The sequence below is a fragment of the Dama dama genome, chromosome 12, assembly GCF_033118175.1.
Source record: "Dama dama isolate Ldn47 chromosome 12, ASM3311817v1, whole genome shotgun sequence".
Lineage (NCBI taxonomy): Eukaryota > Metazoa > Chordata > Mammalia > Artiodactyla > Cervidae > Dama > Dama dama.
In genome coordinates this window covers 31721871-31744140 of record NC_083692.1, presented here as the reverse complement: position 1 = coordinate 31744140, position 22270 = coordinate 31721871, and the positions used below count along the sequence as shown (strand labels likewise).

General features: G+C 40.6%; 1 protein-coding gene across 2 annotated transcripts in view; it reads left to right on the top strand.

Annotated features, from left to right (window-relative positions):
• Positions 1–457: 457 nt before the first annotated feature.
• DAAM1 (dishevelled associated activator of morphogenesis 1) overlaps positions 458–22270 on the top strand; it is a 177737-nt gene continuing 155924 nt past the window's right edge. The window contains exons 1-2 of one of the 2 annotated variants that reach the window (XM_061156953.1): positions 465–580; positions 21295–21368. In XM_061156953.1, the coding sequence (XP_061012936.1) occupies positions 21354–21368 (15 nt within the window). In that variant the 5' untranslated portion in view covers positions 465–580; positions 21295–21353. Of the gene's footprint in view, positions 581–21294; positions 21369–22270 lie in introns of both variants that reach the window. The other variant, XM_061156954.1, reaches the window with a different exon arrangement.

The window sequence follows — 22270 nt, the reverse complement described above, 5'->3', positions numbered from 1 at the left end:
AGTTGCTGCGCAGAGGGAAGACAGTGAAAGGCTTAATCTCTTCCCAGCTGGGGCCAATAGAGCTGGGTTGGTCAAAGTTGCCTGACTGATGCGCAGTAGCCTGGACCCCGCTGGTCCCTCAGAGACCGCACGGGGCCTAGAGGAGGTCAAGTCAAAGGGCACGACCTCAGGGTGCTTCCCCCCCAACTCTTGCCCGCGCAGCCAGCAGTTCGGCTCCTGAACGACCGCCGCTACTACTGCAAGGCTGGAGGGCGGGGAGGGGGCGGGTCGTGGAGGGGGCGGGGATAGGGGTGGGGACGAAGAGGCCCCGGAGTTTATTGGGAAATGTAGTTTCCAGAACCTCAGGAGCGTAGCTATCTGGGCGCTGCTTGTGGAGTGAGAACTACGATTCCCAGGAGTACACGGGCCCGGCCCGGGAGTCCATGCGCAGTGGGCGCCACATTGTATCCTATCAGGCGAGGAGAGGGTGATGTCACCTGCGAGTTGGTAACCTACGAGCGGCTGTGAAGGAAACTGTTTAACCGGATCCCATTGTACCCGGAGCGCAGAGCCGCCTTTTCAGCATGCAGGGGCTGCTCAGGTAAGGGGGACGTGCCGCGTCGCCCGCCGCACTCATTCATTAAGAGGCACCGCGCGGTGGCGCGGGGGTGGGCGCGCTTCCTCGCGGCCCGGTGCTGGGTTCGCAGCGCGCACTCCCGCTGCCTTCCCGGAGCTCCCGGGCCAGTAGGTAAATATTAAACTTGTCCTTCAGGTTGGGTCTGGGTGGGAACAGGACCTAGACAGCTCCCAGCTGCCAAGCTGGGTTTCGGAAAATGGCTGCAAGCGCGGCTCAAAGCAAAGCGAGCCCGGGGGAAGGTGCCCCGAGGACGGAGTTGCCTCCCTTCTTTCTTTCTGAGGCATTTGGACGCCAAGAGAGCCAGCAGGGTACCACTTGCCGATGACACGATGGGACTCTGGGGGTCTTGGCCTCTGCTGGGTGCTGCGGGCACTGCTACTGTCGGGAGTTGCTGGCCCGGGAGGCTCTGGAAGGGAGAATCCCGAGGTAGGCTTGTTAGAGTGGTAACCGAAGAGGCGGGACTCATTTATCGCTCGCGTCCCAGCAGAACCCTCGCTCTCCCGGGCACCCTCGCCTCAAGACTCATTCGAAAGGGATGGGGTGACTGTAATTTAGCCGAAGTTGGAAGCTCAAGGTCTCAAACAAGAAAGAGGAGGGAAACCCACGTTGCGGAAGGAGCTAGGGGCGTTTGCGGACAGCGGCGAGGGGAGGCTGCGCAGCCTGCGGACCGGGTTCGAGGCGCCGCAGGGCGATCCAGCCTCCTGTTCCTTTGGGTAGGGCACACCTTGGTTCCCCTTGCACTGATGGCACAAGGAGCACTTGAGCTAGGACGAAGCGTCTGCCCGGAGCTCTGGGCTGGGCGGTGGTAAAGCGGTGGGGAGAGTTGAATAACCTTAACGATACGAGTCGCAGTGGGGCAGAAGGGCTGGGTAATCGGTTTTCCCAGCTGGTGGTGAAAATCCAACTGTTTGTGATCCGCATTGAGAGGTGTGCGAGGCCTGAGAACGCTATATAATAAAGTCCTCTGATTTCCTTTCCCTAGCACCCTTATCCTTTCTCTTACTCATTCATCAAACCTTTGCCAAAGGCTCTGTTCTCAAGTTGCTCTCAGCCTGCGATTGGAATATTCTGCCTCTTGTTCCTGTAAAATATTTTAGTGGACCCAGGAATCGAATACACTCCAACTCTCGTTCACTACCCAGCCCCTCACCCTCCGCCCCCCATCTCCAGGATGCTCAAGGAGAGCAAAGAGTAAACGCCACCCACGACCGGTTTGCTCCCGTTGAGCTAGTAGTTTCCCGAGGCTCGGGAAGGACCTAGTGAATTGAAGGGAGTTTGCCTGCAAGATGAATCCTGTTGCCATGGCGACTCCTGCCGTCGGAATCTTAACTGCTCCCACTGCTGTTTCAATTCGTCGTGGCCCTGCGGGCAGCTGGGAGGGCGTGGCCAGAAGGTGTGGTCAGATGCTCGCCCTGGGCCCAGCTGCTCTCTCCTGGTCACCGGTTTCACAGCTCTCTCCATTCCCTGTAAATAGCTTGAATACAATTTTTAGACCCCTTTCCCTCTCTTGAGCCTATACCTGGTCTCTCCAGTTCCATTCCCAGAAAACGCTGTTAAGAACCTTTGTCCTCAGGCAGACTCCGAAAATTACAACCAAAAAATCTCTTTCCTCTTTCAGGCTATCTGCTTCATTTTCCTAATAACATATGTAATACTGTTGGGAACAGCTTTCTCAAGGAGGGAGTTCTCTGTCATGGGTGAAGAGAGCTCCCTGGCTACCAGTAAAGGGACTCAATTTGCCCTAAGTGCAATTCTAGGGACAAGTAGTAACTGAAATTGAGTTCTGGAAGTCACTGCTATCCCATGTGTTTTTCTAATAAAATCTAAAAGCCTGCCTAGAGGATTCAGATCCTTGAGAGGGTTGGGATCTAGGAAGCCTGGGTCCTGCTCCGGCGTTACTGGCTTCCCCATTCTGGAGTGAACCCTCTGCCTCTGGGGACCTCAGTCATGGGTCACCTGGGGAAAGCAGCATAGAGTGTTTCCTAAAGTTGATTTCAGTATAAAATCTTGTGACTCTAAGAAGGAGTTTGTCATCTTTTATTTTGCTCAAAGGAATCTGGAGAGTTTAAGCCCAGCTTTTGACACTGTGACTTCGGGTTAATATCTGAGCCCTACTTGTATGGCAAAATAGCCTGGGTCTGACAGTAATCCTTCAAAGTGGGCAAAGCAGCTATATTAGTATTTATAATATTAGTTCTACTCTTACTACTATTATCCCAGTACCTGGACGTCTATTTATCTTTTTATTGTAGAATTGTTTAGGTTTTGACTTTTTAGATTCTCGTTGAATGCAGTTATTGTTAATTTAATTGCATTAAGAGTAATTGAGTTATACATTTTGCTTACCTTCTGCTTTCATTTCATACCGAAGTGTATTATCACAGATATTGCAGTTAAGGGGTAAGTGTATATCTGTTAGCATCAATGCATGTGCATTCATGCGCAGGTAAATGCTTGGGGATGCTGTGTGCCAGGCGGTTGACATTCATCATCTTGTTTTAAGTAGGTGGTTACATCCCCATGAGGAAAGAGTATCAGAAATTTTACTGCACTGAAATTTCACTGCAAACTAGAATTGCCTTCAATTACCTCACTTCTTGACTCCCTGTAATGCTGTTAACAATCCCACCATTTGTGGGTTTTTCCCACTTGGAAGGTCCTTTGAGAGCAGAGTCTCTGTCTAATTTACCCCTGCCTATCCAGCAATTAAAGCCGTGTTTGGACATTGGCAGGTGTTTTATAAGTATTTGTAGAATCACTACTAACTAGTAGAAACATGATTGGAGATCCAAGATCTGTATTGTTTCCACTGATAGTTTTGTCATCAATGGTAATAGTCCTTAGTTTTCTATCAAGCAGTTTCATCTCAGCATAAACCAGATCGCCTGTGCAGCATGAGACTTGAGGCATAAAAGGCCTTCCACGTGTTTGAAATAAACGAATTGTAACTGTTTGCTTTTGAAATATATTCTCTCACAGACTACCCCCCCCACCCCCATAATTCTTAATACACTTCTTATTACCCCAAACCAGACATTTCTCAATTTCTCTCTGTTGTACTGTCCTTGGCCCAGATAACTTTCCAAGGAGGTGTATGACAGGAGAACAGGGAGAGAGACCAAAGCAAAGATATCTAGAGAATTCTGCCAGGCCATGAGTGGCCCCCCAGAGGAACCACTGGGTAGAAAGGTGGACAATAGCTCTCTCATCTGGGGTGGGGTTATTCTATAAACAGGGTAAGTTATTCAGACTGCTGATATGAGAGGAGAACAGGGTAAAGACATTTGCCCAATATTTGTAGCATTCAGTTATCGTCCAGTAATTTGCATTCTGTGGGTTTTCAGAAGTGTAAATGAGTGAGGAGATGTGATAGTAAAAAGGTTGCAGTGGGTCATGTCCTTGGGTGGTGCTTACAGAAGCTCAGTGAATAGGTGCCAAGGAATTTGAATCCTGACTTTCTTGCTTTGTGGACACGCCTCTGGGTGTTAAGAATTGGTGTGTCTCTGTGTGTGGTTTTATTTGAGCTACTTTGTTTAAAAGGGTGCTTTTAGTGTTGATACTGTGGTCATCAGAACAAATAAGGTGTTTACAAATAAAACATAGTTAAGACTGAAAGTGTTTCATTTTGTAAATATTTGGGGGATTGTATAAAGAGTGGCTTTGGCTTGAGAATCTTGAGGTCTTCTGTGAAATTACTTAAAAACTTACAGCTGTTGGATCAGGGGAAACAAGCTTTTCCAACAAAACTTGGTACCACTGATAGCCTTAGGTGTTTGGTTCAGGAAACAATCACAGAGGTGGTAACTTCTGTGGGGGCCCTCCCTGACTTGGTGTCATGTCCCTGGAATTTCTAAGTCTATCCTAGGATTGCAGGAAACAAGGCAACTTTGCCCATTTAGGAGAGCAAGCTTGTTTAATCTGTAGAGGAGGCCCCAGTCAAAACAAAAATTCTTCTGTTTTGTGGGTTTTCTTCTTCTTTGGATAAGGAATGTGGGCTACTGTCACTTATTTTGGTATCAGAATTTCTAACTTGGTAATGGAGGGAATCTTTTACGTGAATATATGTATCTTAAACCCTTAGAGCATCAGATCATAGTGGTTTCCTCTTTTTGAGGGCACAGTTTAGAGGCAACTGCTGCATAGGTAATGTTTCAGAACTTGTAAGAAGGACTGTGTCTGTAGGTTGGTGGGGCAGGCCGGGGCTGGCTGTCCAAGGATACCTCTCTTGAAGGATGTGCTTGGGAGTGGTTGAAGGGCTGATAGAGATCGGAGTTGAAGGATGGATCTGAAGTGCCCCTCTTCTCCCTTCCTTCAAGCTGCCACTCCGTGGCCCCACTGAAAGAGGGACAGATGAAGATGAGATGCAAGTGGATCTGGGTGACCTACATTCCACCCTAGCAGACTATTTCCGCAGCAAAAAAAATGTTTACCTTTGTATTTTCTGGCATCTCTACTGTTCCAAAAACAGAGAAATAAGCATTTTGGAATGAGTTTGCATTCACGGTACACACGTCTAAAAATGATTTGATTAAGTCCTAGGAGCATAGCAACAAGCACATAGAGCCTGCTCCCACCCCTGCCCATTAATCTGAGGTCACCAAATATACCCTCAGCCTTGGTGAGCTTATTGTCCCTGTGGATGTTTTAAGTCCTCCTGGTTTTTACCCCATCTATGTCTGCAATGATGGCTGTCCTCATAGGAGCATCTGAATTCTTCTTGCCCTCTAAGATCCAGCTTCTGGGAAGCCTTCCCTGCCTCTCCCTCCATTTTCACGAGCATCCGTGGCGCCTTCCTCCATAAGAGCCCTCAGCCTGACCACGCAGCCAAACACTCACAGCTAACGTGATACTAATAGTCAAGCGATGTGAGGTGCTAAGCTGGGGTCAGGCCCTTCCTAACACTTTTCTTGAGCTTTACCATGGCCTGTTTCCCAGCTGTAGGAGGTAGGTACTGTTATCACCATGTTATATAGTTGGGGAAACTGAGGCATGAAGAAGTTAACAAACTCACTGAACTCACACAGCTGGTAACGGCCAGACCTGCTTAGGGACCCAGGCTTCTAATTCTTTATCTCCAGCCCTCGCCCCATGCATGCACACATGCACACAAACGCATTATTGTCTTGCTTCTGGTTTTCTTATATGTTATTATTTTCTCTCCACTGAGTTGGAGGAACCACAACTTCCTTTGTGTCTCTTGATTTAGAAACAGTGCTGGGTCAATAAGAGTAAATAAGGTCGATTGAGAGTAAAACTGCTTATTGACTTAAAAGTTTCTTAGAGTCTGATTTTCTGGAACAAAAAATGTTACATGAGATTAGGAATGTTGCATTTGTGTATTTGAATGATAAGAATTTTTGAACTCTCTCCTTTTTGCTTAGTGAATGATAGGCAAATTATTTGAAAAAGGAAATGCTTTTACCTGCCATCTCTGTCTAAATGCATTAAGCCCTCTTGTTAACTGAGGTAACTTTTCAGTGGGTTCAATCTTTTATCTGAAGAAAGCCCTTCTCACTCAGAGCAGGGCCACAGAAACCTGTTTTTGAGACTTAAGACTCCCATAATTTCTTAGCTTCCCAACTCCCTGTTGTCTTTTAATATACATGGTGAAAGCCCTTTTGAAAAGAAAATAATGAAAACTTGAGCAGTGGTCAAATATGTCATCTAATATTGGTTGTCCTTAGATGGGTTTCCCAGGTGGTGCTAGTGGTGAAGAACCTGACTGCCAGTGCAGGAGACATAAGAGACGTGGGTTCGATCCCTGGGTCAGGAAGATCCCCTGGAGGAGAGTGTGGCAACCCACTCCAGTATTCTTGCCTGGAGAATCCCATGGACAGAGGAGCCTGGCGGGCTACAGTCCATGGGGTCACAGAGTCAGACACAACTGAAGCAACATAGCATGCATGCTTAGATATTAAAATTAGCCTTTTTCCAAACCCTCACCTTAGAAAAGAGGCTTACTTTTACAGTGGAGCAAATTTGGTGCCAAATATACAGTTGCAGTTCTTTTAAACCATAGCAACTATTGTGAATTAAATGTTGAAAACTAGGGAAGTAAGTTCAATTTCCAATGTTGGTTTGGTTTCCTGACTTACAATAGATCTTTTACTTTTGTCTTAACACTGGATATTTTGCCACGTTGACAATATTTAATGAAGACTATTGAATAAAATACAAATTGTGTCATTTAGGGAAATAATAGGAAAGTTATGCCCTAACAGCATATTGCCAGGAAAGGAAAATGAAAACAAAAGGCTTGTTAGCCCTTAAGCTGCTCAAACATAATATTCATTCAATAGACATTGATTTCAGAAGAATCCTTAAAATTCATCTTGTTAGGTTTCCTAAGTATGTCATTCACCTTTACTAATAGCCTGAGCTCTTTCAGTTCTATAAATTGCACCAGGATCGGAGTTGAAGGTTCCTGTGTTTCTGCCGGGCACACAATTAAGGTCACCTATTAAACTGGTCTTTGTCGTCTTCATTTTGGGGTGGGGGCAGGGAACAAACCTCCTGTATGATTGGCAAACATTGCCCATCTGATGGAGTGTCTGAATTTAGATTTCCAAGCGTAGATAGTCTAGGTCTGAGCTTTGGATATTATCTGGGCAAAGCAGATGCCCATCTTCTGATTTTTGAGATAAGTTCTCATATTCTGGCTTACTGGCTAAGGTCATTTTGTTAGTGACGTACAAGCCAGGTCAAGGGCATGAGTTAGTTTTGCCTGGTCTTGGAGCCACCAACTGCACCTGTAATCCTGGTAACTTTTTTTTTTTTAATTCTTTGTGCTCTTGGTCACAAAGGAGACTAGACAGTGGATAGACCCTGTGGATATATCAGCGCATAGCCCTCATCACTAAGGGCGAAGATGGTGCTATATTAGAAAATGAACTGATGAGGGTTTTCATTTTTTCAGACCCTGTAAGTTAGAGGCAGGGCTTCACTGGCAGTTTGCCAAGGAACTATGTTTCTGCTTCTGACAGGTGTCCTCCTGTGAAGAGTGGGTCAGGAATGGGGGCAGCTTCCTAAAACACAGCCGTAGTCTCTTCCCTTTCTTCGGGGTGTGACCACAGTCATTAGTGCGTGCTTTGGTGCCCTTGCTGGGCTTCCCTTTTCTCCCATAAAGCTTTTGCAGATTTATACCCTGGAAGAAGAGTGAAGGATCGTGGCCAGAATCATTCACCTGGTGAACTAGATTGTTCACGTGCGTCTAGGCTCAAATTTATATTTGTTTCATAGAGTTTTGGTAAAACTGAGCAGTGAAATGTCTAGACACAAGTTAGAACCTAGTTCTGTGACAAAGGGTTGGACTAGGGACTCTCCTAAATCTTGAGAACTTACTACAAAACTTATTGTAAAAAGGAAATGAAATGGACAAATTAGACCATTTAAAGGTCATTGGTGCATTCTGTTCTTGAAAGCTGGTGAAATTGTGTATATAGAAAATGTAATATATGGTTTGGGTCAAGGTAAAGGATTTAGGAATTAAAAAATAAATGCTGCTACAGTTACTCCATATTAATGGTGGCTGTTCAATTTAGGATGATGGTGAGAAAAGAAGCAACAACATTTCTGCTCCCATTCCATTTGTGTGTGACAACCTTGTTTGCATTAGAGGTGCCACACCCATTTCCCTGCTCAGCACTCAATGGTCATTCAGACTTAAAGTCAGAGTCTGGAATGAATCTTCCTGGAACTGAAACCAGTAGCTAAGGCTGCAGTGTATCCTTAGAATGTTGAATCAAAGGCCTTTTATTATATTTTTGTATTTTGGAATCAAGAATAGAAATTGGATTGGTCTAGAAAACCTCTAGGACCCATTTAGGGCTTGACACTCAATGAGGAGGTGACATTTGCAACTATAGTTAAAGGAACTGTGGCATGAGACTGCCTTGGTTTACATTTTCTGCTAAGGAATATATGTGTGTGTGTATGTATTTTTTTGTTTGTTTGTTTGACCCAGTTTCTTTTCAGACTGTGACTGAAGCTACCTTTCTTCCGGACGCCACCTTTTTCTACTCTACTCCTTGGATTGTAATTTGAGTCTGAAGGACCAGTGACCTACTTCCTTGCTAGTTTTTATCTCACAGCCTCCCTGTGGGCTAAGGGAGACCGTGATTCTCTATGGCCAGGTTCCATACCAGGAACCTTCACCAACCTTATAAAGGGTCTTGCCCCTTAACCTCCTACTTAGAGTAGGGTGCTTTGTGGCAGCAGAGAGGAGATGGCTTATGCTGTAATTCTCCCAAGCTCAGATTGTTTTTCTGATGGAACAAGTTGGGGGAGGTAGGTGGAAGGGAGGATAGAGGGAGTTATTGGGCTTCACTTATCTTATCATTTGTTTCCCTCCGGATTGCCTTTGTTTATACTGTCTCCTCAGGTCAGGAATTCCTCCAGCAGAAAGCATGCATCCACACGGGGTTGTTGAGATTGGGGCTTCCTTCTTGTGCTGGAATTGCTGACTTGGCTGTCCTCTTTCCAATTTGATCTGAAAGGAGGGCTGGAATGATTTAACCTGCTTTAAATTCTTCTATTACGGGGAAAAGAGATCTTAAAATAATGGCTTGCGGGCAAAAGGATTAATGATTTTTCTAATGGGGAAAGGAGATAATGCTGAGAAAGTTTAACACCTATGTATAACTTCTTTATGTTGGTTGTGAGTTTAGAAACAGATGTTTGACACCTTGAATGAAATCTCTTCTTTTGGTTGCTGCTTGGCAATTGCACAGAGGAAAAAGAAACACCATTTGATTTTAGGTTCAGGTTTGGGTAATCTTGGTAGTTCCGTTAAACTTTCCGGGGCCTCTATTTCCTCATCTATGAAACAATGTGAAAATTCTAAAGTCTTATGAGAAAGATTTCATCCTAACATAATGACCTCACTTACATGGTGTTGTGTGATGTTGATATAATGTCCACTGGGTTCCCCTAGAGTAGAGGTCAGTGAGGGGGAACTCTGTTTTCTTACCTTCAGAGTTTCCAACCTTGGTCCCTGTCCTTAGCATAATGTTTCTGCAACCGTCTTCTTGGCTGGAAGCTAAACCCTTGAGATCTGATCTCTAGTCTAATTTCCTTACCTGAGCAGCTTCTGGTGTTCCCAGGCCTGGAACTTAGGAAATTCCATAATAAGGGATGAGGCTAGGCTGTGGTGTCTTTGAGTGACCATCAAGTTCTCTTTAAGTCAATCATCTCTTTGAACTAGAATTTGATTACCACCATTGGCACACAGTATGGATGCAGCCAACAGTCATATTTTATTTGGCCAGCACAATGTTAATTTTGAAAAATGGAATGACTTTAGTTAGCATTTATATTCTGATTTGTCACTGACCTCACCAAACCCTAGTGCCTCATACACAACCACTTTGTTTATGTGATACTTCTTAACCTCCTTGGACCCTGAAGGCATTAGAGTTTTCAATCCCTATTTTAAACCAAATTAAATTGCAGTAAGAGGCTCTTTGACCATTTATCCAGCAGTGGGCTGGCAAATGACCCAGTCTAGGGTTTCTTAATCTCAGCACTATTGGCATTTTAGGCAGGACCCTTCTTTGTTGTTGGGGGCTGTACTGTGTGTGAAGGATGTTCATTAGTGTCCTGGGCCTCTACCTACTAGTAGCAACCTTTCCCCCAGTTATGACACCAAAAATGTCTTCAGATATTGCCAAATGTCCCCTGGGGAGCAAAACTGGGTCCAGTTGAGAGCCACTTGACAGATTTTGGATAGCCTGGGAAGTTTAAACATTGGACCAGGCTTGGATATTTAAGGATAAATTAGAATTCATCTGGGAAACTGAGCTACCCTGCTGTTTTTTTTTCCCTTTGGGAGTTGGGGTAGTTGGTTAGAACAGGATAAAGGTCAGTGAATTAGACCCTTCGAGGTCGCTTCTTCATTCTTCCATGACCACTGCCTGGGAGGCCAGCCATAGTTTAAGGACGTGTCCTTGGTCACAACAGGGGGCTCTGTGAGGCACTGATGCTGGGTCAGGGCAAGCCCACCAGAGCTAGTGCGTAAACAACTGTGAAACACATAGCTTGTGTTGGTGGATCAGTAAAATGATCTGTGGATAAAGACGATGAGGCTTTGGGGAAAGAAAAAGCCAAAGACCAAGATGCTTTAAAAAAAAATCAGCTTTAAAAAAATAACAGTTATCTCAAATCAGCGGTGAGGGAAGAGCTCTGAAAAGAACTAGCAGCAGACTGATGTCCCCCAGCCCTCTTTTTTCCCTCTTCCTCAAAAAAGAGTGTTTGTAAAACTTGACTCAAAAACGGGCTTTGGCAACACTTAAACTTGCCTTGCCTCTCAGAAAAACATTGGCCGAGTTTCAGTGTACAGAGGGAGAGTGTTGTGAAGTTTTAATTAACCAATCCAAGCTCAGTCCTTGAGCAACTAATCCAGCGATAATGCTTAGGGAAGCGCACAGTTTCAGTTAAAACATAAACCATCAAGACTCTTCTTAGAGGGGTAGGTGGGACTTCTGAAGGGATCCATGCCTCTTCTTAAACACTGTTGATTCTGTATCCTGGTTGGGAATCATAACTCTCCATGGTGGTTTAAAGAAATGCTTTGGTATCACCTCTCATCCTTCAGAATGGCTGTCATCAAAAAGACCACAAAAACAAATGTTGGTGAGGATATGGAGAAAAAGAAACTCTGGTACACTGTTGGTGGGAATGTGAATTGATACAGCCACTGTGGAAAACTGTATGAAAGTTTCTCAAAAAAAAAACAAAGAGAACTACCATATGACCCAGAAATTCCACCCTGGGTATATATCTGAAAAAATCAAAAACACTAATTTGAAAAGGTACATGTGCCCCAGTGTTTGTAGCAGCATTGTTTAGAATTGCCAATATAGAGAAGCTACCTAAGTGTCCATCAGCAGATGAACACAGATAAAGAAGATGTGTATATATACAATGGAATACTATTCAGCTATAAAAAAGAAAACTTGCCATTTACAGCAACATGGATGACTTGAAAGACAGTAAGCTAAGTCAAATAAGTCAGAAAGATATTCTATGATATCACTTATTTGTGGACTCTAAAAAATACAACAAACTACTGGATATAACAAAAGAGAAGCAAGACTCATAAAGAACAAACAAGTGATTATCAGTGGGGAGAGGGAGAGGGGAAATATAAAGGTGGGGTGGGTATTAGGTACAAACTATTGGGTGTAAGATAGGCTTCAAGGATGTATGTACAAGATGGGGAATATAGTCAGTATTTTGTAATAACTGTAAATGGAATGTAACCTTTAAAACTGTGGTTTTTTTTTTTTTTAAAGTGAGATGCCCAGGGATTCTCATTCAGTAGATTTAGGATTTGGGCCCAATCTTCAGGATTCTTAAAGCTCCCATGGTAATTCTGATATTTAGCCAGGACTGAAAACCGCTAGTAACACAAGATCCTTGTGTTTGGGAAATGTGGTTATACTTGCAGAGGTGTGCTGGCCTGGATGGCTGGGTGGTTAAATGCACTGTTCTTTTTTCATTTTTTTGTGTGTATCCATTTTGATATGAATATTTTGTTTTCTAGAATTTTGAGTTTGTAAAAAGGATGTCTTTTATATGTGGTACAGTGTGCGTTACCTAATACATGGAACCTAATTCTCATAATCTAGAGAATTTTTTATATTTTGGTTAGACTGTAGTGAAATAACTTGTAAAGAAAAATTATTCTCTCCTTTTCAAGATGCTTCCCTGGGGTGATTGAATATGCATATTTATCTTTTTTTTTTTTTTTAAAGCAAAGGGGACAAAAAGCACCCAATGGCCAATACCATAAGTGCCCTTGGATAAACTGGGTGGGAGAGTTGGAGTTAAAAGCTCTTATTAGCCTCTGTTCTAGAAAAATCTAGATTCCAGACGGCATCTACATATTTCACAGCAAAGTTAATCTCAGGTTCCTGTCAGACTCGTCTCTGGCTTCATAAAATTGAGGCAGATTTGTTTGTTGCGAGTTTCCTTCCTCAGCCTATGCCATGGGCCATCTTGCAGAACTTTGAAGTCCTGCATTGTAAACTATCAAAGGTGGGAAATACAGTAAAACGGCTCCTTTTACTTGCATTTTACTTAGAATAATCAGATTAGATCCAAATATCTAACAAGTATAGCAGAGGCAAGTGAATAAGTTTAAGGAAAAAATATTGTACCTGAGCCATGTATGGCCTATCTCGTAAGCTATGGAAGTGTCCCCTGAAAGCATCATTTGTTTATTCATTTGGCAGGTAAAGAATGTTTTGATACTGGATGTGAACATATCAGAATGCTGCTTTATATCCCAGCTTTCCCGCTTTGGAATGCAGAACTCTTGTTTTACTAAATAAAGCTCAGATTATCCTCTGTTTTCAGCTTCTGAAATAAAAAAATTACGTTGTGCAATAGGTGAAGACTCTCCCCAATGAAAGATTCTTTGCTTCCACTGGCAAGTAATTTCATGTTTTGCTTATTTGGATCATGTCCACATTTTCAAAGGAATGTAACCAGCATCAGTTATAGGAAGCAATGCTCTACAATCTCAAATCAGTTTTTCCAGTATGTTATTCCTGCAGATCAAATCTTTTATCCTCAGCTCTTTTCTCTCCTAAATGCCAATTTTGAGTCTCAGATGGCCATGTTTTGTATTAGAAAAAAAATTGTTAGCATGACATGGTATTAAAGAATGGCAGTTTAAAGAAGAGGCAGAATACAGATTTGATTTTTTTTTTTTTTTTAAGGGATGATGAAAATGTTCTAAAATTACTTATAATGGTTACACAGTTTATAATTATACAAAAACCCTCTAAACTGTACACTTTAAATGAATGAATTTTATGGTGTGTGAATTATATCAAAGTAAAGCTGTTACTAAAAAAAAAAAAGACTAAAGTAAAGACTAAGTAAAACCTTAGAATTTAGACCTTAAGGATAATATCTTGGTCTGTCTTATCTATCTCTTTTCTTCATGTACACCTCAACTTTTTCTCTAAATAGATAACATGGACAAACAATAATTGTGATCATTCCTCAGGACCACCTGAACCATGGGAAGCTTTGTTAAAATGACATTTTTATTGTAATGAAATATGGCTCATATTTTTCTCATCCCTCTTAATTGTAAGCTAGGGCATTAAAGGTTAGACAGGTTTGCAAAATTTTATACCTGCTGTGATGATAAGCTAAGGTTTTGGCTTAGTTACAATTTGCTTTAAACTTGTTCCGTTCGATTATTTTTGCAGAATTTTTCTGCTATAGAAGCCATCACACCATAAAAAGTACTCAAGTATATAATCTTGTCTGTAATACAGACAAGGAAAGGAATATTTCATTTATATGAGATTATGTAACTCGGGGTTTCTCAAATTTGGACTCATGATCATTTGAGAAACATTGCACTGAAAGTTAAATTGCTGAATGTTGAGGTACTCATTTGGTGCCATTGGGATCAAAAACTCTTGTAGAGGTAGACTTTGAGGTTCTATTTGGAGATAAGATGGTTTTCCAGACATATTAGTTTTATTGCTGCATAATGAACTACCACAAGTTTAGTGGCTTAAAACCCCACCAGGTCGGAAGTCTAGGCATGCTGTGGCTAGGATTCTCTACTCACAGTCTCATCAGGCTAAAACTAATATGTCAGCCAAAGCCACAGTTCTCATCTGGGGCTCAGGGGATTCCTCCAAGCTGTCTGGTGGTTGTTGTTGGTCAGTTGCTAAGTCATGTCTGAATATTTGAGACCCCATGAACTGCAGCATGCCAAGCTTTTCTGTCCTTCATTATCTTCTGGAGTTTGCTCGAACTCATGTTCATTCAGTGATGACATCCAACCATCTTATCCTCTGCCACTCCTTCTCCTCTTGCCATCAGTCTTTCCCAGTATCAGGGTCTTTTCCAATGAGTTGGCTCTTTGCATCAGGTGGCCAAAGTATTGGTGCTTCAGCTTCAGCATCAGTCCTTCTAATGAATATTCAGGATGCAGAATTTATTACCTTGAGTCTGTAGGACAGAGGGCTTCCCAGGTGGTGCTAGTGGTAAAGAATCTGCCTGCCAATGCAGGAGACACAGGAGATACAGGTTCACTCCCTGGGTCGGGAAGGTGCCCTGGAGTAGGAAATGGCAACCCACTCCAGTATTCATGCCTAAAGAAACCCAGGGACAGAGGAGCCTGGAGGGGCTACAGTCCGTGGGGTCACAAAGAGTCAGACATGACTAAACAGATAAGGACTGAAAATTAACTGCTGGCCAGGAACTGCCTGCTTTTAGCTCCTAGAGACCTACATTTTATGCCACTTGGCCTACATCGGAAGTTCACAAGAGGACATTTAGTTTCTTCTTCTAGGTCACTTCTTTTCTGTCATCAGCCAGAGAAAAGGCTGATTTTATGGTCTCACCTGATTTGGTCAGGCCCACCCAATATAATCTCTCTTTGACCATGTAATGTAACATAATCATAGGAGTGATAACTCATCATATTCACAGGTTCCACTCACCCTCTTAAGATTATGGGGCATCATTTCAAGTTCTGCCTTTCATACTGGATAACAGAAATTATGCCAGTGTATTGCTGATGATTACTAAGGTGAAAAATCCAAAATCCCAAAAGGAATGATATTTCACAAGGTACGCTTTAGGATCTCTCCCACTGCTCCCCTCCCACCTACCCCATCTTTGAAAAGTATCTCCCCCTCAAACTTATTGCTTTCCATTGCTACTTTTCTTGTTTCAAGTAGAATGAAAATGACGATCAAAAAAATTTTGTTATTAAAATTTCCTACACAAAAACATGAATGCAAAGAATGATTAATATAGGTTTAATATATTAAACCTGTATATTTATAGGTATATTTATATGGAGCTGTTTCATCAGTTATCAATTCATGTTTAATCTTTCATTTCTACCTCCAATTTTTTTTATCAACTCTGAGATATTTTAAAGTAAATTCTAGACATTTTATAAATCTCATCTATAAATATTTTAGTATTTAGTGTATGTTCAAAAAAATCAGGACTCTCTTTTAAAAACATAACTAAAATCTCTTATCATATCTAAAATAATTGATATTGTACCTTTAAAGTTACAAAACATTTCATCAGTTTTCAAATTTACTGTTAACTTTTTAAAAAGTTTATTGAACTCAGGATTCCAGTAAGTTTCCAGTACATTGCAATTTTTAAAGAAAGTGTCCCTTAAGCCTCTTTAAACCCCAGGTAGTATTTTTCCTTGCAGTTTACCTGTGAGAAGAACTGGATTATTTGTCCCATAGCATTTCCTACAGTCTGGACCTCATGGCAAAATACCTGTATTTACCCTGTTTCCTTTAAGTTAGTTAAGATGAAAATAATCGATACCATGGACCTCTCCTGTCCCTAGAGGTAGAAAAGCTCATTTGGTAAACAGAATGCATCCCTTTGGTGCTTGTGTGTACAGATATTTAGAGATATATCTGAGAGTAAAGCAAGTATGTTAGGTTTTTCAAATTCTTATTATTGAGAGCAGTCTAAGAGTTACATACTCAGAGTGAGATAGTATTTAAATTCTTGTGAAAAATATATCACATACAGATGCACTAAGTGATACTTAGCTTTATTTAGTAGTCCTTTAGCCTAAGTGTTTTTTGTTAAATAGTTTAGCTTCCATAAAAGAAAAAAAAAAATGTTTTTAAAGGAGGAAGATGTTTCAGTTTTGAGTTTTGGAAAATAACCAGATTATTAAAATTGTGCTGATCATGAAATAATTGCTTTTCTATAATTGGACTTTGCTAGTTATTTCATATCTATAGGCTCTCCAGAGGTGTGTCCTGTGGCCTCAAAGAAGGTGATATATATTTTAAGTCCTAACCATTGGAATATTCTATTTTAAAAACTGCAACACTTAATATTGTTTTAAGAGAATAACTTTATATGACTACCATTGAAGGAAAGTTGAAGAGGCTTTCCAGTTTAAATTTTATTTTGAAGGAAAAATAGAATTGGGTTGAGAGAAGTACTGATAAAAGCTTAATTAAGAGCATAACAATTTAGCATGGGGGATATAAAACTTTTTCTATAAAGGGCTAGATATTAAATATTTTAGTCTTGGTAGGCCATGTTGGCCCTGACAACTATTCAACTCATTGTTGTAGGAAAAGCAGCCATAGACAGTATGTAAACACATGGGGGTGGCGAGTAGGAAGAACTGACATCTTGATGATACTGTCTTCCCCGTGAACATGGAATAGCTCTCCATTTACTTAGTTCTCTCATTTCATTCACTAGGCTTTTGCAGTTTCTGCTTATAGATCTTGTACATGTTTTGTTAGGTTTATACCTAAATATTTCTTTTCTGGAGTGCTAAGTTGTGTTGTGTTTTTAATTTCATCTTCCACTCATTTATTGTTGGTATACAAGAAAGCAATTCACTTTTACTATTAACCTTGTATCTTGAAGATTTTTTGTAGATTTTTTTTTTTTTTTATTAAGTCGAGAAAGTTCTCTATCCCTTGTTCACTGGAAGTTTTTAATCTTAAATGGGTATTGAACTTAACCAAATACTTTTTCTGCATCTGTTGATATTATCATGTGACTTGCTTACCTGGGATAAATCTCGCTTCCTTTCGGTGTATAATTCTACGTCTGTGTTGGATTCAGTTTGCTAATATGCTGTTGAGGATTTTATGTCACATTCCTAAGCAGTATTGGTTATAGTTTCCTTGTAATGTTTTTTGCCTAGTTTTGCTGTTGATGTAATGCTGGTCTCATAAAAAGAGTTAGGGAGTATTACCTCTTTGTATATCTTCCGAAAGAGATTGCAGAGAATATGTATGATTTTTCCCCTAAATATTTGGTAGAATTCACCTGTGAATCCATCTGAGTCTGGTGCTCTTTGTTTTAGAAGGTTATTAACTATTAAACTCTCTGGTTTTGTTAGTTTTATGGCCTGTAATTCAGAAACTGATGTGTTCGTAGATAGTTGATGTTAAAGAATAATCAGTTTAAAAAGAAAATTCTCAGTTATAAAATAAACATGTCAACAATTTGTATTTAGCTTATTAATTAGTGAAGGAATCAGTAAGCTGTCAAGACCAGTTCAAAGGAGAATTTTTAAAACATGTATATGTCTATTTATCTAGCCACAATCAGAAATGCTGAAATAAATTTGCTTGTGGATGCAAAACTGATTGATATTCTAAAGGGCTATACAATGTAATGTTTTCCTTTATACATTTATGTAAATCCGTTGTATTTCTGCTAGACAAAATCCATTTGCTTTCTTATACATAAAAGTCATTACATTGTTGTGTGTTTTTTACAAGTTAATTCCTACCTCTTCAGAGTTGTGAAATTGTCTGACCCAGCACATTCTCAGACTTTTCATTTCAAGACACTTTGATCCTATTAAATATTGAAGACTCCAAGAAAATTTGTTTAATATACAAATTAAATTGGAAATCAGAAGTGAAACACTTTGTTCTTTCATTAAAAAAAAAAAGCAACAATGAAACCTGATTCACGTTATCTGCATGACTTCATCTTGGGTACTGAAACTTTTGAAAAATTCCATGGTATACTTGTTGAGAGAATGAGAGACAAAATGGCAAATAACATCTTAATATTATCATGAAAATATTTTTGAACTTATAAACATCCTGACAAGATCTGAATGCTCTCTGGGCTTCCCAAGCCACCCTTTTGAGAATCATTGGCCTAGTTAGAAGGAAAAAAAAGTCAAAGATAATCCCTGGAGGACCTGCTACACCACGAATAACACTCCACTGGAAAGATCCACAGTAATCTCTTTCGACCATTTCTGAATTTTGAATTTTTTCTGAACAGGAGTCCCTTCTTTGACAAATGTCCTGCACAGCATGGGGAATTTTCAAGGCTATTCCAAACTATTAAGTCAAAGGTTATTTTTTTATTGTAAAATTAATACAGGTTAAAAATTTTAATACAGGTTACCATGTAAAAAATTAGAAAATATAGGAAAGTATAAAAAATAGAGAAAAGTCTTATAAAGGCAAGTAATGTTAACATTGTGGGCAAGTATCTTTATGTAGTTTTAAAAATATTTTTGATTATGTATTATATGTCCTGTTTTACATTCTTCTTCCAACTAAGTGTTGTCAAAGCATTTCTCATGTTATTAAAATTTTTTTATTGTGGTAGAAAACACATATAAAATTTACCATCTTAACCATTTTTACACTTGCTCTTAGTCCAAAGGCCAAGAAGCAATCTTAACCATTTTTAAAATACACAGTTTAGTAGTGTTCAGTATGTTTACATCGTTATGGAACAGATCTCCAGAACTTCTTCATCTTTCAGAACTGAAACTCTATACCAATTAAGCAACTCCCCTTTGCCTCTCCCCCAGCCGCTGGTAACCATCATTCTACGCTCTTTGTCTATGAGTCAACTACTTTAGATGCCTTGTATAAGTGGAGTCACGGTATTTGTCGTCTTATGGCTGACGTATTTCACTTAGCATAAGGTCCTCAAGCTTCTCCCATTTTGTAGCATCTACTTCAGGGCATTTATATACCACATTTTTTTTATCCATTTGCCCATTGGTGGACATTTGGGTTGCTTCCAACTTTTGGCTATTATAAATAATGTTGCTGTGAACGTGGGTGTGCAAGTATCAGTTTGAAACCATGCTTTCAATTTTTTTGGATATATGCCCAAAGGAGACAGATAACCAGAGCCTGAATCATATGGTAGTTCTATTTTTAGTATTTTGAGAAACTGTCATACTCTTCCATAGCAGCTCTACCATTTTACATTCCCACCAACAAAAGTGCACATCTTTGCAATATTTGGTTTTTTGAATAGCCATCCTAATAAGTGAGAGATTATTAAAACTTTTAATAAACTTTGTTATTGTTCAGTCACTCAGTTCTGTCCAATTCTGTGCAGCCCCATGGACAGCACACCAGGCTTCTCTGTCCATCACTGTCTCCCAGAGCTTGCTCAAACTCATGTCCATTGAGTCGGTGATGCCGTCCAACCATCTTGTCCTCTGTCGTCCCCTTCTCCTCCTGCCTTTGATCTTTCCCAGCGTCAGGGTCTTTTCCAATGAGTCAGCTCTTCGCATCAGGTGGCCAAAGTATTAGAGCTTCAGTATCAGTCCTTCCAATGAATATTCAGATGAATATTCAAATGAATGAATTTATTCATCTAATGAACTTAGATGACAGTATTTATTTCCATTTTATGTGCAGTATAGGGTAATCATTTTCCTAATATTTCCCATTAAAAGCTGTTATGAACATCTGTTTTCTTTTTCACACTATTTTCTTTGAATATATTAGAAATGAAATAAATGGATCAAAAGGTATATAATTTTAAAATTTTTTGTTAAGTACTGCAAAATTGTTCTCAAGAAAGGTTTTGCCAGTTGATACTGAATCAGTTGACACTAAAGCATCTTTCATTTCATGTCTATGGTGCAAATATTATTGTCTTACAATTATCTGTGATTCCAACAACTGATAAATGCTATCACATTGTATTTTAATTTACATTTAAAAATCTGTTATGTTAGTCGCTCAGTTGTGTCCGACTCTTTTGCCACTCCATGGACTGTAGCCTGCCAGGCTCCTCTTTCCATGGAATTTTCCAGGCAAGAATAACTGGAGTAGGCAGCCGTTCCCTTCTCCAGTGGATCTTCCTGACCCAGGGATTGAACCCAAGTTTCCTGCCTTGCAGGCAGATTCTTTACTGTCTGAGCCACCAGGGAAGCCCAAAAATTTGTTAAATAGAACCTTTTTCTCTCGGCTATTTGTATTTTTCCTTTCTCAAATGGTTATTTGCCCATTTATTTATTTGAATCCCAGTGTTTTGGATGGATCATAAAAGAGATTAATTAGCAATGCAAATATGAAGTTACCAGATTTTTCACAAATGTATAAATAGCCATGGAATCCCTTAGCAGAAAAGTTATGAGGTCTCCAGGCACATTTTAAAATGACTTTAAGGGTCTCTGGCTACAGACTTGCATAATTAATTATGTTAACAAGCCCTTTCCTCATTATCTGGAGGGAAACCTTAGGTCAACTCCTGCCATCTATGGCCAATTTGCATTTCCTGAAACTTTTGACTCAGTGGTTTCTTACTTTAAGTGATTTTTCTGCTGATAATGAGACTGCTACAGAAGGTTTTTCTGGAGGCAGAGAGAACAGGGAAATAAGTGGTTTTTTTCCCATTGGACTGAAGATGTTTGGAAAAATAGGAGGAAGAACAATGAAATAATCCAAATATTATGAGGAAAGAGGCAGAAGTTTATATTAGAATGGTTTATGTGATAAAGGAAATGTTATACCCAGTTCTTTTTGTTTATAAATGGTATCTCAAAGCAGATACTCAAGTACTTAGCTAAAAATTTTAAGGCATTGCCTATGCAGTACTAATATTGCGATAATGCTGTACTCATCACAGTCTGATTGTCTTTGTGCCAATATATCATAAATCAATATTGTGGGGATGTGACTTTTCTCCTACTTTAAGCACTTCAGGTTTGTTCTAATTTAAACAGAAAAAAAAAAAAAAAAACCCAACAAATATTCCAAGCATTAAGAGAGAGGTTTGTGTTTTGAAATTAATTTTAGATAGTTATGGCAACCCATAATAGAATATAAGGCAGTGTTTTCCAGCATGCTTTAGAGAAAACCACTTTATTCAGAATTATCATGTTTCTGTTGACATATTTTTTCTAGAACTCTACTTTGAGACACTATGGCTGTCTGTCCTTGTTCAAGAAGTAACAAAATGCAAAATGTGGAACTTTCTGGTAAGGCGTTGGCAGATAGTCCTTGTGTGTGTGTTTGGGAGACATAGTTTGATCCAGTGGTGGAGAGGTTGCTTCAGTCATGTCCGACTGTTTGTGACCCTATGGACCACAACAGCCTGCCCGGCGCCTCTGTCCATGGGATTCTCCAGGCTCGAATACTGGAATGGGTTGACATTTCCTACTCTGCGGGAATCTTCCTGACCCAGGAATCAAACCCACGTCTCTTCAATGGCAGGCGGGTTCTTCACTGCTAGCGCCACATGGGAAGCCGGGTGGAGAAGTTACTATGAGAATATTCTCTGGAATAAGGACCATGATCCAGGGGAGAAGGTCACTTCTGCATTCTTCTCTCTGAATCATCAATTCATGTCTTCCTAGCCTAGAAAAAGGTATTTCTCCCCAGCTGATCTGTTAGTTCCTAGGCACCATTTAGATCACAAGTGGTGAGGCCTTCCCTGGTATCTCAGTTGGTAAAGAATCCGCCTTCTATATAGGAGACCCCAGTTTGATTCCTGGGTGGGGAAGATCCCCTGGAGAAGGGCTCAGCTACCCACTCCAGTATTCTTGGACTTCCTTTGTGGCTCTGCTGGTAAAGAATCCGCTTGCAATGTGGGAGACCAGGGTTCTGATCCCTGGGTTGGGAAGATCCCCTGGAGAAGGGAAAGGCTACCCACTCCAGTATCCTGGCATGAAGAATCCATGGACTGTATATAGTCCATAGATCGTAGAGAGTCAAACACGACAGCAACTTTCACTTTCACTTGATTCATTATAAATTGATTGATGGAACAGAATTTCTGAGAGTACCAAATGCCTTTCTAAGTAAAGAATCCGACACTGCATTCCCACATTCTGTGGACAAATGGCACCTCTAATGTAAATGGACCTTGAGATGTTTTGCC